This window comes from Oncorhynchus mykiss, chromosome 28 (genome assembly GCF_057628025.1).
Source record: "Oncorhynchus mykiss isolate SJ-2025 chromosome 28, ASM5762802v1, whole genome shotgun sequence".
Lineage (NCBI taxonomy): Eukaryota > Metazoa > Chordata > Actinopteri > Salmoniformes > Salmonidae > Oncorhynchus > Oncorhynchus mykiss.
The window spans coordinates 9,340,166-9,358,252 of record NC_143049.1 but is presented as its reverse complement, the minus strand read 5'-3'; the positions used below and the strand labels follow the sequence as shown (position 1 = coordinate 9,358,252).

At 44.2% G+C, this 18,087-nt stretch overlaps 2 protein-coding genes across 6 annotated transcripts in view; one reads left to right on the top strand and one right to left on the bottom strand.

Annotated features, from left to right (window-relative positions):
• Positions 1-6,291, bottom strand: part of LOC110509209 (rap guanine nucleotide exchange factor 4) — a 46,266-nt gene extending 39,975 nt beyond the window's left edge. The window contains exons 1-2 of the mRNA XM_036967088.2: positions 5,949-6,291; positions 5,207-5,864 (exon numbers count right to left, since the gene is read on the bottom strand). Of these exons, the coding sequence (XP_036822983.1) occupies positions 5,207-5,274 (68 nt within the window). The 5' untranslated portion in view covers positions 5,275-5,864; positions 5,949-6,291. The remainder of the gene's footprint in view (positions 1-5,206; positions 5,865-5,948) is intronic.
• Positions 6,292-12,787: 6,496 nt separating this feature from the next.
• LOC110509208 (uncharacterized) overlaps positions 12,788-18,087 on the top strand; it is a 14,358-nt gene continuing 9,058 nt past the window's right edge. For 4 of the 5 annotated variants that reach the window (XM_036966064.2, XM_036966062.2, XM_036966063.2 and 1 more), the window contains exons 1-2: positions 12,798-12,979; positions 13,303-15,490. In XM_036966064.2, coding sequence (XP_036821959.2) covers positions 13,451-15,490 — 2,040 coding nt within the window. In that variant the 5' untranslated portion in view covers positions 12,798-12,979; positions 13,303-13,450. Of the gene's footprint in view, positions 12,980-13,302; positions 15,491-18,087 lie in introns of all 5 variants that reach the window. The other variant, XM_036966060.2, reaches the window with a different exon arrangement.

Here is an 18,087-nt window from a genome sequence, read left to right as displayed (position 1 = left end):
TTCACAGCTTTCTATTTCCATACAACTGGTCAAACTGATGTTATTTGGACATTTTGCACGGATAATATTTCCCTTTTTGGGGGGATTGAGTTAGGACTATTGCATTTTATTCCCGGTCCCTACAGTAAACATCTTTGCACCGCGAAAGAAGCAGAGATGACAGAACTTGACCGTTGTGAACTAGACTGAAGCATTCATTCTATTGATTTATGACATTCTGATGAGAAAGGGTTTATTTAGTCTTGTAGGGCAACATATAATGAAAGAAGAGAAGCTGCATGTAGGCCTACCTAATTAGACAAGGTGACTAACAACTAGCCTACCAAAATGTCGGAAATTATTACAGTGCAATTCAGAAAGTATTCAGACCCCTTGACTTTTTCCACATTTTGTTACGTTACAGCCTTATTCTAAAATGGATTAAATAGTGTTTTGTTCTCATCAATATACACACACACAATACCCCATAATGACAAAGCAAAAACAGGTTTTTAGAAATGTTTGCAAATGTATTCAAAATAAAAAACAGAAACCTTAATTACATAAGCACTCAGACTATTTACTCAGTACTTTGTTGAAGCACCTTTGGCAGTGATTACAGCCTCAAATCTTCTTGGGTATCGCGCTGCAAGCTTGGCACACCTGTATTTGGGGAGTTTCTCCCATTCTTCTCTGCAGATTCTCTCAAGCTCTGTCAGGTTGCATGGGGAACATCGGTGCACAGCTATTTTCAGGTCTCTCCAGAGATGTTCGATCGGGTTCAAGTCCGGGCTCTGGCCATTTAATCCATTTTAGAATAAGCCTTGGAATATATCAAAATGTGGGAAAGGGGAAAGGGTCTGAATACTTTCGAATGCACTGTATAGCAGAAATATCTATATCAAGCAACAACAAAAAATCTGGCACCCCGTCAAAAAACATTTCTGCCGTCTCTGACTGTAGCCTACAGCACATTTTCTATATTAGCGGTTTAGGGCTGGGTGCAGGCATCAAATGTTCACTTGATCAGATATAGTCGGGCGGTTGTGGATGGGTTATTAGCAATTGCAGGAGAGTGTGGGTGAACAAACAGCTGACCAGCGCACCACTAACACACACACTTAAAGTAGCTGTCGGTAACAAACAGCTGATTTAGCATTGCTGCCTGGGCTTTATTGATTTGTACATTGTGTGTGCCTGCGCATGTGTTTGCGCGTGCGTGCGTCCAGCGTGTCCACTGTAACCTTATCTCCACCACCAGGAGAGATGCAGATAGGCTGCATCTCAGCCTCCTAACATGGCTTCCTTTCCTTCATCTACACTGACCAAATCCCCTGTCAGAATTCCAAGGAAAGGATGGCACTTTCCTCTTAGGAGGACGGCTCATGATGCCCATTAGAAACATCTCTTCTTCTCACTGCATCACACAGAACGGAGACTGCGAGAAAGAAAGAGCAATGAGCTCAAGTTGCCAATGGTTACCTGTGGATGTGTCATTATAATGAGGATAGATATAGGAATGGAATGTTGCGATGTGCGCGAGCACAGCACAGATTAAATGGGTTCTTTATTTTATCCTCCATCCATACAGATGGAATTTAAAACATCAAACATAACATCAAAACACTCCCCAGCTTTCCTAATGGATAGTACAGTATTCTATACTCTGACCAGAGATCCTATTATACAGTGCCTACGGAAAGTATTCAGACCCCTTGACTTTTTCCACATTTTGTTACGTTACAGCCTTATTCTAAAATGTTTTTTATTTTTAATACTCAGAAATCTACACACAATACTCCATAATGACAAAGCAGAAACAGGGTTTTCATTTATTTTGCACATTTAAAAAAAATATTAAAACAGAAACACCCTATTTACAGAAGTATTCAGAACCTTTGCTATGAGACTCGAAGTTGAGCTCAGGTGCATCCTGTTTCCATTGATTATCCTTGAGATGTTTCTACAACTTGATTGGAGTCCGCCTGTGGTAAATTCACTTGATTGGACATGATTTGGAAAGGCACACACCTGTCTATATAAGGTCCCATAGTTGACAGTGCATGCCAGAGCAAAAACCAAGGCATGAGGTCGAAGTAATTGTCCGTAGAGCTCCGAGACAGGATTGTGCTCAGGCACAGATCTGGGGAAGGGTACCAAAAGATTTCTGCAGAATTGAAGATCCCCAAGAACACAGTGGGTCTTCTTAAATGGAAGAAGTTTGGAACCAACAAGACTCTTCCTAGAGCTGGTCGCCCAAGCCAAACTGAGCAATCGGGGGAGGAGGGCCTTGGTTAGGGAGGAGACCAAGAACCCAATAGTCACTCAGACAGAGCTCTAGAGTTCCTCTGGAAATGGGAGAACCTTCCAGAAGGACAACTATCTCTGTGGCACTCCACCAATCAGGCCTTTATGGTAGCGTGGCCAGACGGAAACCACTCCTCAGTAAAAGGCACATGACAGCCCGCTTAGAGTTTGCCAAAAGGCACCTCAAGACTTTCAGACCATGAGAAAAAAAGATTCTATGGACTGATGAAACCAAGATGAAACTTTTTGACCTGATAGCCAAGCGTCACGTCTGGAGGAAACCAGCATGGTTTGTGACAGCATCATGCTATGGAGATGTTTTTCAGTGGCAGGGACTGGGAGACTTGTCAGGATCGAGGCAAAGACGAACGGCGCAAAGTACAAAGAGATCCTTGATGAAAATCTGCTCCAGAGCACTCAGGACCTCAGACTGGGTTCAATGTCCAACAGGACAACAACTCTCAGCACCCAGCCCAGACAACGCAAGTGTGGCTTCAGGACAATAGCTCTGCAGCAACGCTCCCCATCCAACCTGACAGAGAGGATTGAGAGGTTTGCTTCAACAAAGTACTGAGTAAAGGGTCTGAATACTTATGTAAATATGATATTTTTTTTGCTGAAATTTCTAAACCTGGTTTTGCTTTGTCATTGTGGGGTATTGTGTGTAGATTGAGGGGGGAACGATTTAATCCATTTTAGAATGAGGCTGTAACGTAACAAAATGTGGAAAAAGTCAAGGGGTCTGAATACTTTCCGAGGGCACTGTATACCCTCAAAGTGCCAGAATGGTATGAAAATGACAGCCATTGTAGTCAGGGAGTAATCCAAACAAGTCTAATTAAAATGAATGGTGGCATAGGTGATTGCATTTCCTCATTTATTTTTCTTTTAAGGGGTGAAAAGCATTTCCTAATTTTACTTAAAGGAAAATAAGATGTGATATTTCAGAAATTGTGTTGACAATATTTTGTCAACCTAAAATATTGGCATAATTATAAATACAGTTTACAGAGGTTTTAAATAGCCTCTAAAATATATGTAAAGACACTAAATGTCTGTTTTCTTGGAAAGCTGTGAGTGTTATAATTAAGCAATAAGGCACGAGGGGGGTGTGGTATATGGCCAATATACCACGGCTAAGGGTTGTTCTTAGGCACGATGCTAAAACGCTAAAACATGAGGTGATGGTGGCGGATGAATGGCATGACAATGGGCTTAAGGATCTCATGGTATCTCTATGCATTCAAATTGCCATCGATAAAATGCAATTGTGTTCGTTGTCTCAAGCTTTTGCCTGCCCACACCACAACCCCACCATCGGGCACTCCGTTCACAACGTTGACATCAGCAAACCGCTCACCCACACAACGCCATAAACACTTGTCTGCAATGCCAGTGGCCATCGAAGGGGAGAGTTTTCCCACTGAAGTCGTTTTACGAGGCTGAACTGCAGTCGGGTCAAGACCCTGATGAAGGCGACGAGCACGCAGAGGAGCTTCCCTGAGATGGTTTCTGACCATTTGTGTAGAAATTCTTCAGTTGTGCAAACCCACAGTTTCATCAGCTGTCCGGGTGGCTGGTCTCAGACGATCCCACAGGTGAAGAAGCCCGGATGTGGAGGTCCTGGGCTGGCGTGATTGACACATGGTCTGCGGTTGTGAGGCCAGTTGGACATACTGTCGAATTCTCTATAATTTAATTGAAGGTGGATTATGGTAGAGAAATTAACATTCAATTATCTGGCAACAGCTCTGATGGACATTCCTGCAGTCAGCATGCCAATTGCACGCTCCCTCAAAACTCAAAAAAATCTGTGGCATTGTGTTGTGTGACAAAACTGCACCGTTTAGAGTGTATTTTTATTGTCCAGAGCACAAGGTGTACCTGTGTAATGATCATACAGTTTAATCAGCGTCTTGATATGCCACACCTATCAGGTAGGTGGATGAATTATCTTAGCAAAGGAGAACAGGGATGTAAACAAATTTGTGCATATAATTTGAGAGATTAGCTTTTTGTGCGAATGGAACATTTCTGATAGATTTTATTTCAGCTCATGTTGCGTTTATTTTTGTTCAGTGTGGTAAACTTGCTAGCTAAAACTTGCTAGCTAATTCAGTGGATGTTGAACACATTTTTAGCAGTAAATGTGTTCAATTATAGCCACGGTATAAAAGGGATGACCAACTAGAGGGTCAATGCATTCTCCGGAAAATAATACAAATACCATGGAAGATTAGTGTGTTTGATGAGTGATTACCATTACATTTATTCCAGTCATTACTAGGAGCCCGTCCTCCCCAATTACGGTGCCACCCACCTCCTTTGGTGTGTGTGTTGAATGGCTGGCAGCAGACAGTCCACATAGGCAGCTGGCTGACAAATGACTCTTCAAAGAGGAGACTGGACTGGCGCGTGCTTGCTTCACGCCCGAAATAAACCAAGCCTATACACTATTCTTTGTAGGCTAATAAAATCTGCACATGTTACTGTGAAGTTCTGTCTAAATCTAACGCATAACCTGACTTATGCGTGTAGGCAGCGTTGGCAATAAAATGTGACACCGTTGCGGTGGTGAGAAGGATAAACCAATGAACCAGAAGACCATCAACCTACAACGCCTTTGTCGACGACTACCAAAATGGACAAACACACAAGGGTAACGTTAACGCCACAACGAATAGTAGCCTAGAAATTGGCTTTGATTTGTACCGCGACCGAATAGATGAAGATGTCAATGACGTCTGATACGCAATAACACATCTCTCACTCACCCACGCATGCAGAGATGGCCGATTACGATTTGTCACGTTGACGCTGATGAATGAATCGAACACGAATTTGTTGGGGGGTGTTTTTCCAGGCGTTTAGACTGCCACGAGGATGCCATGACCGAGAGGATGGGATGTTTTCTACGCACCTTTTATCCAGACAGCCGACCCATTCAGCCGAAGGAGACGAGTTGGGGGATGTTTCCACCGCGACCATCTTTCCCGAGAACTGGGGTGTGATTGAGAAACCGGGAGATGCTACAGGAGGGCGGCTTCAGCGTGGTTATCGGTGCGGCGCCGTTAATAAACTGAGCTCGCGCTCGCGCACTGGCTCTCCTCTCATAGATTGAGGTTTGACAACATGCCCCTAGCCTTTTAGAAAAAAAAGGTTAGAAGTAGAACCGAAAAAGGGTCCTATGAATTTGATGTGTAAATTGCAGCCCTAAAAGTTCTATATTAGAACCATTTGACCAGAACCATAGTGCATCTTCTTCACTGAACCAAATAGAATCCCAAAGGGTTCTTCTTCACCTACTGAACCAAATGTGTTCCATATATTTATGAATTATGGCTAGGCTGGCCTACTTCTATAAAATAGTAATAGTACTAGCTAAGAAGATAATATAATGCACAAAAGAATACCAACATAGTTTTGAGATCGTATGGTCCTTACAGTCGTGCAGACTCAAACCCAAACAGTTTAGGTACAGCCCACATCAATCTTGGTGCCAACCTTCGGAGGGTTTATGCCTTCTTCATGGAACAGCTGGCCTACTGTTATTGTATGGGATATTGTCTGGCTGGTTTCTGAGAGGAAAAAACAGAGGAGCCAAAACATGAGTCAATCTTATATCTGCAAGAATGAAGACTAAATCACATGTATAGGCCTACCGAGACAATCTGGTTCAATTTGGGTCCCGAGACAAAACCAGTTGAGAACCATTGTTGTTATAAGCAGCAGCAGAAAGAGGGATCCTCTGCCTCTGACTCCCCACTGAAATTAAAAAGATACAATGAGTTAATTGTGAACGTCAGGCTGCGACTGTAGCTCTATTTGGCATATTCAATCATTCAAATTAATATGTATTTTGTAAGACCAGTTGCCTAGCTTGTAAAATGGCTAATTAGAGGTGGCTTTTTCCTCGCTAGCTAACAAAATGGTAGCCTATGAAGTTCAAACAACTGTATTTATCTAGCTTATAGTTTGTCATGTGATTATGGCTTCAGATTGTGTGCTTATTTGCAACTGTTTTCTTGAGTCATCATCATGCTTGATAAACATGGCAGTTGTTTTTTGAATTATAGCTAGAACTCTGAGGTTCTATCTCTAGAGGATTTGAACATTTTCTGGAAAAGGTTTTGACATTTTCTAAGAGTGTACCCAACCCGTGCTCTCAAGAAACCAAGGCATTCTGCCCTCTCAATTCAATTCAAGGGGCTTTATTGGCATGGGAAAACACGTGTTAACATTGCCAAAGCAAGTGAGGTAGATAATATGCAAATGTGAAATAAACAATCAAAATGAACAGTAAACATTACACATACAGAAGTTTCAAAACAATAAAGACATTACAAATGTCATATTATGTATATTTACAATGTCGTAACAACAACTCCCTATCCCAAGAGTTCTCAGCTATAAGCACTCCTTACCGGTGGGACCATGTGATCTACAATCCCGTGACAGGTTTAACATTTTGAAACATCAATAATCGTCACTTGTGATACAGTTTTCGAAACATATGGAACTTATCTTTCGTAAATAGATTAGTTCAAATTAAAAAAAATATACACTTACTGCAGCGGGTTTACACAGATCTGTGTGCCTTCAGCCGACGAACTACACTCTTGCTACACTTCTTCCCCAGTTACGCTTAGTACACACAGGTGTTTGAGCACGCTAGATAGCTAGTTAGCACAGGTGGGTCACCTCTTGTCTTTTGTCTGTCTAACGTAAAACAAGTGCTGTAACATGAAGATATGGCCGTGTGGGAACACTATAGTTCATCTTCTCGTACTGTAATATCTTGTGTACTATCTGTCATCTTCTCGTACTGCCGTATCTTGTGCACTATCTGTGTAGTATTCCTCGCTGAAAAATACGTTCCTTATGTTTCCAAAACCGTACAGCAAGCGTTGCATGTTCAAATCAAATTTTAACGTTAAGAACGAGCGTCGGGGCTCTTAACAAAACTCCCCCGGCCAGAAGATACCTTCATGAATAGACGCTAAAGGTAGTTAGTCAATGGGCTAACTCTTCCCAGTCAGCATTAACAAGACGAGTGAAAGTTATTTGCTGAATAATTGGCTATAATAAAAAAAAATACAAAATAAACATTTGGGTTGATAATTTTAAAAAAGGTTTAGAAAATATTTTTTTCTGAAATGTGTAAGAGATTTGTGAAGGATGCAGGTCCTTGACCAAACCTCTCCCTGTATGTGTTTATAATAGGCATAATGACTGGATGTTGTCTGCACGTATTCTCTCCTTTCAGACTAGAACTGAGGAAAGAAGAGGGAGAGAGGAGGAGGAGTAGAAAGAAAAATCAATCAACCATCAGACCGTTAGGGCCTCCCCAGTGGTCAAGAATCAATCACTCAACAGCATAATCAGCAGATAGAATGACAAGTGAAGTGGAACAGACAATGTGTTTTTATGAGCGGTATACTTTTCAAGATATTGCACACAGAACACTATTAAATAAAGGAATTTGGAGAAATAATGAATGGAACACAGAGTTATAGAAAGAGAATGAACAGAAATGAAAATCGAATTCTACACAAGCACACACACAGGCACACTCTAACACACACATGCATCATTTTGTTGTTGTGTTGTTTGTATTTTGTTTTATTGTTTGTACATCATTGGATTTAACATGTGTGTGACTGTCCTTGTCTGTCAGTGTTTGTTACTTGTAATGTTTTGTGGAAGAGCAGCTTCTGCAAAAGCTTATGGGGATCCAAATGAACAATTAACCGTCATTCTATTTTGTGTCAAGCTTCTCGGAGTTCAGTGGAACAGGAGAGATACAGCTGTGATAGGCTGTCACCACGACAACTGGTGCCACTGCAGCGGGAGGGAGGGGGGGGGGGGGGGGGGACAGGAAGTGTTTGAGCTTCAGCAAGCGCTAAAAGATACTCCCTACAGGCACGTGGAGAGTGAGAGATTTTTTACATTCAAAGAATACCTTTATTGGCCCAGTAGTTGCGTCATTTCAGGCACAAATTTTACTTCCTTGTAACAGAACTAGAAAGAGAGGGAGAAAGAGGGAGGAGAGAAACAGCGAGGGAGAGAGACAGGGTGGTAATGGAGACAGAGAGAAAAGGGTGGGAAGAGGGGTAAAAGGAGATGAGAAGGATGGGAGAAAGAGAGGGAGGGAGAGCTCTCCACTGGCCTGCAGTGCAGTCTCCAGGAGGGAGGGGAAGGAGAGAGAGGGATTGTTGATGTCCACTTATGAAAGATGAAGAGAGGAGGGCGACAAGGGAAGTGCTGCTGTGTGCAGGGATGGGGGGGAAACACACACATGAACAGACTATGTTAGCTGGGATTCCCATACTAGTGAGAGGTATCAGAATCCCCGTAGGGTACCTGTTGAGTAAGAAGTGTGTGTGTGTGGTTAGAGTGCCAGCTGTCTGAAGAAGAGGTTTAACCCAGTGTAATTAATGTGTCCTCTTCAACATCACAGGAAGCCAAGGCTGCAGGACGTTAATATGGCAGAGAGGGGGACTGTGTGAACTGCATACGTCACATGTGCATGTGTACAGTGGGGCAAAAAAGTATTTAGTCAGCCACCAATTGTGCAAGTTCTCCCACTTAAAAAGATGAGAGAGGCCTGTAATTTTCATCATAGGTACACTTCAATTATGACAGACAAAATGAGGGGAAAAAAGCCAGAAAATCACATTGTAGGATTTTTAATGAATTTATTTGCAAATTATGGTGGATAATAAGTATTTGATCAATAACAAAAGTTTATCTCAATACTTTGTTATATACCCTTTGTTGGCAATAACAGAGGTCAAACATTTTTTGTAAGTTTTCACAAGGTTTTCACACACTGTTGCTGGTATTTTGGCCCATTCCTCCATGCAGATCTCCTCTAGAGCAGTGATGTTTTGGGGCTGTTGCTGGGCAACACAGACTTTCAACTCCCTCCAAAGATTTTCTATGGGGTTGAGATCTGGAGACTGGCTAGGCCACTCCAGGACCTTGAAATGCTTCTTACGAAGCGGGCGGTGTGTTTGGGATCATTGTCATGCTGAAAGACCCAGCCACGTTTCATCTTCAATGCCCTTGCTGATGGAAGGAGGTTTTCACTCAAAATCTCACGATACATGGCCCCATTCATTCTTTCCTTTACACGGATCAGTCGTCCTGGTCCCTTTGCAGAAAAACAGCCCCAAAGCATGATGTTTCCACCCCCATGCTTCACAGTAGGTTTGGTGTTCTTTGGATGCAACTCAGCATTCTTTGTCCTCCAAACAGTTGAGGTTTTACCAAAACGTTATATTTTGGTTTCATCTGACCATATGACATTCTCCCAATCTTCTTCTGGATCATCCAAATGCTCTCTAGCAAACTTCAGATGGGCCTGGACATGTACTGGCTTAAGCATGGGGACATGTCTAGCACTGCAATATTTGAGTCCCTGGAGGCGTAGTGTGTTACTGATGGTAGGCTTTGTTACTTTGGTCCCAGCTCTCTGCAGGTCATTCACTAGGTCCCCCCGTGTGGTTCTGGGATTTTTGCTCACCGTTTTTGTGATTATTTTGACCCCACGGGGTGAGATCTTGCGTGGAGCCCCAGATCGAGGGAGATTATCAGTGGTCTTGTATGTCTTCCATTTCCTAATAATTGCTCCCACAGTTGATTTCTTCAAACCAAGCTGCTTACCTATAGCAGATTCAGTCTTCCCAGCCTGGTGCAGGTCTACAATTTTGTTTCTGATGTCCTTTGACAACTCTTTGGTCTTGGCCATAGTGGAGTTTGGAGTGTGACTGTTTGAGGTTGTGGACAGGTGTCTTTTATACTGATAACAAGTTCAAACAGGTGCCATTAATACAGGTAACGAGTGGAGGACAGAGGAGCCTCTTAAAGAACAAGTTACAGGTCTGTGAGAGCCAGAAATCTTGCTTGTTTGTAGGTGACCAAATACTTATTTTCCTCCACCATTTGCAAATAAATTCATAAAAAATTCTACAATGTGATTTTTTTTCTCATTTTGTCTGTCATAGTTGAAGTGTACCTATGATGAAAATTACAGGCCTCTCTCATCTTTTTAAGTGGGAGAACTTGCACAATTGGTAGCTGACTAAATACTTTTTGCCACACTGTATGTGACAGACAGACTAGATGAGAGAGAGAGGAATGTTGTATCCCAACCCCTACCCAATAAACACAAGATATTTAAGCAATATGTTAAATTACTTCACCTTGCCTTCTGATAGGCTGGGTGGAATTGTACCCTTTGTATTTACACCTTTAGGTATGCAATCATTTCAGATCTAGGAGTGCCTACACTCTTAGAAAAAGGTTCTGTCTAGAATCGAAAGGGTTTTTCAGATGACCCTTTCGGGTTCCAGCCAGGTGGAACCCTTTTGGGTTCCATTCATAACCCTTTCCACAGAGGGTTCTTCAAATGGTTCTTCCATGGGGACAGCTGAAGAACCCTTTTGGAACCCTTTTTTAAAAATGTTAAAGCAGGTGCACTTCTGAACAGTAGATGGCAATGTTGCTGTAAGTGTCTCAGAACCATAGACCCCAGCAATGATAAGTGATTGTGTGTTTGCCATAATAAGCCATAATAAAGTGTTTTTGAATGTTCTGCTGATAAAATAATCTCAACTGTGTGACCCCTGGTGGATGTGATAAACTCTCAATATGGCCATCTATAGATATCCATCTGGGTCACAATTGGCTGCCAAAACTCAGCCTCACAGCTGACACGCACACACACTGCTGTTATTATTGTTGGCTTCCCCTCCTGGTTTGTCTGAGTTCAAAGTTGGCCTGGAAACAGGGCAGAAGGAGGCAAACTGGGGGCAGATTTGCAGAAGGTCATGAACCAATACGAATCGTCTTCGTTTTACTATACATATCTATATCTCTCAATGGCAGTCTGAATGGGATTGTGGAGAACAATGCTCCTCTATCCCTCATTTTGAGATTCTTTCTCCTCCTTAGTGTCCTCCACATCCCTCTCTCTCACTCCTCTCCCCCACCTCACACTCTCTCACTTCGATTCCTCTCACTCCTCTCCCCCACCTCACACTCTCTCACTTCGATTCCTCTCACTCCTCTCCCCCACCTCACACTCTCTCACTTCGATTCCTCTCACTCCTCTCCCCCACCTCACACTCTCTCACTTCGATTCCTCTCACTCCTCTCCCCCACCTCACACTCTCTCACTTCGATTCCTCTCACTCCTCTCCCCCACCTCACACTCTCTCACTTCGATTCCTCTCACTCCTTGCATTTACATTTGAGTCATCTAGCAAACGTTCTTATCCAGAGGGACTTCCATTCATCTTCAGATAGCTAAGTGAGACAACCGCATATCACAGTTGTGGGAAGTACAATTTTTTCTCAAAGAACTTACCAGCAAAGTCAGTTCTCTCTCCCTCCTCTTCCTCTATCCTTCTCCCCCCATTATCCCTCTCTGCCCCCCCCCCCCCCCCCGCTGTACAGTAGTTGTATGATTGGGCGATATTTATATCATCTAGGTCCCAGTGCCACCTGGGAGAATGGTCCATATCCAGGTCACAACTCACCATAGCCCCAATACTCTATAGCCCAGTCTGCTCTGTTCCACTCTTCTCTGCCAGCCAGGAGGAGAGGCAGGGCTGGTTGGCTACAGGTAAGCTGCTCCGTTTTAAGCTCCTTTTGTGAATGGTGAATATACTTTACTGTACAGTACGTTTCAACGTGGAAGTGGATAACACTTGGGGAACTAATATGCAGCCCGGCGGGAATTGATGTATTGATTGACTAATAGTTTGATTGATTGGCTAATAGCTGTCTCCACTTGAATTCTCCATGTGCTCAGCAGAAAAGCAATCAGCCAGGGTGCCTCTCTTTGTCTAATTAGTGGGACCAGCACATTATATATCGCGTTGTTCAGTTCATATCCCCTTAAGTCACCTCTGCCGCTAACAACATGGCTAAGAGTCTGGACAACCAGTTACTCTGTTGTGGGTATCAACCAACCAAACAGGACAAACGGCATACTGATGCATGCTTAGACTGAATACCCTATACAGGCCGCTGTGGTATACTACCAGTCATCAGAAGGGCTCCTCATTTGGGCTGCTATGGTTCATTATTAGCATAATCAAATCATTATTAGGCCTATCATTAACCAAAAGAGACTATCTCCCTAGTGTGGGTTACATTCATTATCAGGACCCACCCTCTCTTTCTCTCTCTCTCTCTATGATTGTCAGTGTTCACACTGAGGTAGTTTACACAGGATTACAGTGCGATAATCCACTTTCAGTAGTTAGTGACATGAGCCGCCATCTGTCCTCTGTTAGCATACTGAGAGCACAGGCTTATGCCAGGCAAAATCCTTCTCAAAGACGTTTCTATGGGATGGAGACAGGACTGGAGAGGCAGAGAAATCTAGCAACCTGGACATGATATGAGAGCAGTCTTTCGTGCACGCGCACTTTCGCTTGATGGTCTCTGGCAGCGCGCCAGGTGGTAAGTAAAGGGCGCGCGCGTTGTCCGCGCAAGGTGTGGGGATTTGCAAAGTTTGGCATTTCGACAATGAACCCTGGACAATTCAATCGGCGTTTGTAAAGCCGTGGACGCAGGGATAATACTGGTTCATATAGATGCTGTTCAACTTGAATGGCGATGTGAATCAAATTGACCGGCTTTTGAATGCGTTGTTGTTGTATTTCAGCTTTGCAAACAGGTAAGAACCAATAGGACCATATTATTTTCGGGTTATAAGATTGAAGTTAACGAACAGTACCCAACTGTAGGCTAATTATCGTTTTATTACTTTGTTTTACATGTTTTGTTATGATTGCTAGTAAGTAGTTAACCTCTTCCCCAGGCTAATTGCGCATGGGCAGAAGTGTCTGGTGAACAATATTATTAGTAGGTAGGCCTAGTTGGAAGTAGACTATGAAAAACAAACATTAAATAAAAATTTGATATGAAATATAGAAGCACCACTGCCATTCCATGATTGTAATTTCCTCTGTTGTTAACTGACTCATGTCTCTCTCCTAGTGTGTTTTTCTGTAGACAGTGGACGGAGTCCTAAAGCTTAACTTGTTTGGAAACAGAGCGGTACCTTCTAACCCTATCGAATAAGGGAGACATGCAAACTTGACTCCTTCATTGAGCTTTATACCGCTCCACCAGACTCCAGCCCCAGATGATGCGGACGAACAGTAAAGGCCGGAGCGCCTCCCCCCACAGGAACGCCTACAAGTCTGACCTCCACTCCATCAAAAACTCCTTGGACACTGTGACCAGGACGAGACCTACTTCCCTGGGTCTCTCTATCCCTTCACCTGGCCCCATGGCAGTCCCTCACACCAGGACCAGCAGTGCCAGTGGCCCCGGTGAGTGTTCTAGGGGTAGGACCCTCAGTCCTAGAGGGACCAAGATACGAGACAACATCTTCCTCCAGATGGACAGCCAACAGCACCTCATCCACCCCTTGTCTCAGGCTCTACCCAAATGCCCTCTCAGCTACAGCTCTGTCCGGAGCAGTGTGACCAGCATGTCCAGTGTAGAATCATCTATGCTAGATAAACCGTCCAAGGCCGAGGAGATAGAGATAGATAGAGCGGCTCTAGCTCAAAAGTTCTCTGTGACCCGGAAGCTGTTCGAGACGGTCAGCGGGGGTCAAAGTTTAAAGATCAGCCCCGACAGAGATAGCAGGGGGTCTGTGGATGGGAGGGGGGAGGACAGGGACGTGGGGAGAGCAAGGAGCAGGTCAGAAAGAGATGAGCTGACATCCACGTCAGAAAGCGAAGGAGAGGGGGAGAGGAGGAAAGAGAGGGAGGACAGAAAACCCATCAACGTACACACACACATTTCTCTATCCGACGTAGAACTCCACACACACACTTCATCACTGGACACCAGCTTGTCTACACACATTCACCCAGTTAATGGTCACTCCAGTGAGACTTTTTCCCCTGATGGCCCAAGTCTTACAGCTGACCCCTCAGACAGCAGCAGTGTGTGTGGTGGAAGTGTGTTAGATGGGAGTGTGTGTGAGGACTCTGTGTGCTCCCATGTATTCAACCCACCTAGCCCAGCACCCAGCACCCCCCACTCTCAGCCTCCATCCCATTCTTATGACTCTCCTAGTCCTCTCACCCCAGTCTCCCCCTGTTCTAACCAGACTGACTTCTATGGCCCTAGTAGTCCTAATGCTGACAACAGGACTTTGTCTGAGGGGAATTACCCTAGTGAGCTTTACATGACCCCTGGTGACCCTTTGACCCCCACAGAGGAGTCAGGGGCTAGGACTGTGAGGGCGGAGCTAGTGGAGGTGAAGAACGAGTCGTCTGAGAGCGAAGGGAACGAGGGAGAGGAGGATGAGGACACCTTACAGGAAGAAGAGGAGACCACGAAGAAAGAGGAAAGCAAGCGGGAGGAGAGCAGTGTGAATAACCTGGTGGATAATGTGTTTAACCTGGTAGATAATGTGTTTGAAGAATCCAGAGTGGAGCCTAGAATGGTAGAACAGCGAATGGTTGAACCGACAGTGCAACCTAAAATGGTGGAACAGAGAACGGTTGAACCTCCAGTAGAAATCAGAATGGTTGAACCCTCATTGAGAGAGTGTGTGGAGGGATTCCATGACAGTTCTGAGGTGAGAGAGAAGGAATCAGGGAGAGACATGTGCCAGCAGGAGATAGAATGGAGGGAGGGGCAGATGGCGGGAGAAAGCAGACAGTTTAGAGAAGAGGGGATGACAGGAAAGAGTGAGATGGAGAACGAGAAGGTAGGGACGGAAGAAAGAGATGAGCCAGGAGAGCAGGAGAAAGTTGAGGTGAGAGGAAGCATGTGTGATGAGAGCAGAGAGGAGGAAGGGAACGAGGAGGCTGGATTGCAGGTAAGAGAGGATAGAGGGATAGACTTTAGGGTAAAGGAGGAAGTGAGAGAGGAAGAGGAGAGGAAGTGCAGATGGAGAGTGGAGGTGAAGGATGAGGACGAAGGGAGCGGGTGCGCCGAGAGAGGAGAGGAGGAGAATGGATCTGCCATCATCCTTGAGATTGAGAACGAGGCCTTCGCGAAAGACAGGGAACGGGACAGGGAACGGGACGCAAGATGTCTGACCCCAGATCCAGAGGAGCAGCTCTCTACTGAATATGATGAGATTCCCGGTCTTCCTCATGAGGATAATGAGGATTCTGCTAAGACAAGGAAGGTCAAATTCTCTACAGCACCAATCAAGGTAAACCCCCACCCACACCACACCCAATCGCATTGTTAGAAGAACACCACAAAAACTCACTCACCCAATTGGGTTTGATAAAGGGGTACCAGATTTTGATTCAGAGAGTACGTATGGCTCAATCCCTTAGTTGTGGTAAAATGAAAAGCATGGGTAGAATCGCTGAAGGGTTTATGAATAGACGGATAATAATTTGAACCGTACAGACATATTTATAACCCATCAGGTGGATGAGACACAGGCAAGAGCTCATGCTCCGTCAGGTATTCAGTTCAGAACAGCTGTGATGTAAGAACAAGTCAACGTTTATTGGTTATGTACACAGATTTGCAGATGTTATCACAAGGGCAGCTAAATGCTTGCGTTTCTACCTCCAACAGTGCAGTAATAATACCTACTGTAGCAATACCAAACATTACACACGTCATCTGAAAAGAAAGGAATGAAGAAATGCAGTGCATTCGTGAAGTATTTAGATCTCTCGACTTTTCCCACATTTTATTACGTTACAGCCTTATTCTAAAATGGATTAAATAGTTGTTTCTCTCATTAATCTACACACAATACCTCCATAAAAACAGGTTTACAGAATTTTGCAAATGTACAACAACAAAATTACATAAGTATTCAGAACTTTTACTCAGTGCTTTGTTGAAGCACCTTTGGCAGCAATTACAGCTTCGAGTCTTCTTGAGTATGACGCTACAAGCTTGGCACACCTGTATTTGGGAGGTTTCTCCCATTCCTCTCTGCAGATCCTCCCAAGCTCTGTCAGGTTGGATGGGGAGCGTCTCTGCACAGCTATTTTCAGGTCTCTCCAGAGATGTTAGATTGGGTTCAAGTCTGGGCTCTGGCTGGGCCACTCAAGGACATTCAGAGACTTGTCTCAAAGCAAATCCTGCATTGTCTTGGCTGTGTGCTTAAGATCAAAGTCCTGTTGGAAGGTGAACCTTCTCCCCCATGAGGTCGAAGGAACTGTCCGAGACAGGATTCGAGACAGGATTGTGTCGAGGCACAGATCTGGGGAAGGGTACCAAAACATTTCTGCAGAGTTGAAGGTCCCCAAGAACACAGTGGCCTCCATCATAAATGGAAGATGTTTGGAACCACCAAGACTCTTTCTAGAGCTGGCCGCCTGGCCAAACTGAGCAATCGATGGAGAAGAGCTCCAATCTCTGACAGAGCTCCAGAATTCCTCTGTGGAGATGGAAGAACCTTTCAGAAGGACAACAATCTCTGCAATACTCCACCAATCAGGCCTTTATAGTAGTTGCCAGATGGAAGCCACTCCTCAGTAAAAGGCACATGACAGCCCTCTTGGAGTTTGCCAAAAGGCACCTAAAGAACTCAGACCATGAGAAACAATATTCTCTTGTCTGATTTCAACCATTCTCTGTTCTACCAACTCTTTGGCCTGAATGCCAAGCATCATGTCTGGAGAAAACCTGGCACCGTCCCTACGGTGAAGCATGGTGGTGGCAGCATCATGCTGTGGGGATGTTCTTCAGCGGCAGGGACTGGGAGACTAGTCACGACAAGGGAAAGATGAACGGAGCAAAGTACAGAGTGATCCTTGTTGAAAACCTGCTCCAGAGCGCTCAGGACCTCAGACTGGGGCGAAGGTTCACCTTCCAACAGGACAACAACCCTAAGCACACAGCCAAGACAACAACGCAGGAGTGGCTTGGGGACAAGTCTCTGAATGTCCTTGGGTGACCCAGTCAGAGCCCGGACTTAACCACTATCAAACATCTCTGGAAAGACCTGAAACTAGCTGTGTAGTGACGCTCTCCATCCAACCTGACAGAGTTGAGAGGATCTGCAGAGATGAATGGGAGAAAATACAGGTGTGCCAAGCTTGTAGCAAGAATTTACCAAGAGAGTGCAAAGGGTGTATTTTAAAATATATTTTGATTGAACTTTTTTTGGTTACTACATGATTCCACATGTGTTATTTCATAGGTTTGATGTCTTCACTATTGTTCCAGATGTAGAAAAGTTTTGTTTATATAAAGAAGAACCCTTGAATGAGTAGGTGTGTCCAAACTTTTGACTGGTGATGTATATAACAATGGTGTGTATGAACAGTATATGAATAGAAAAGGTGTGTACAGCAGTAGTTGTATAGCATGAGCCATGACTCGAATACAGTATAGAACATCCAACTACCCTACTGTATGTGACTCCACATGAGTCTTTTCAGTGTGAGGGATTCCAGTCAGGATCTAAAATCTCCCAGACATCTCAGCCCCTGTAGCTGCCAAGTCTTCCGAGAGCCTTACTGAGTATGCCACTGTTGGCACACATTTCACCAGGTCAGTGTCTATTTAGGATTTAATTACTGGCAAATGAAGTCTCTTAACTGTTTTGAGGACCATATTGTCTAAGACGTTCCCTGCCTCTGAGATTGAACTGCGGTACATGGATTTGCAATGACTCAGCATTGCGCGTGTGTGTGTGTGTGTGTGTGTGTGAAGCTTAGTGTGTTAAGACTAAGCGTCTGCTACAGCTTGTGTTTCCATCTCACACCCCAGTCATATTGGAGGATCTGACAACATAAACACTATGGTGTGGTATCAATAAGTCCAGCTGGCAGA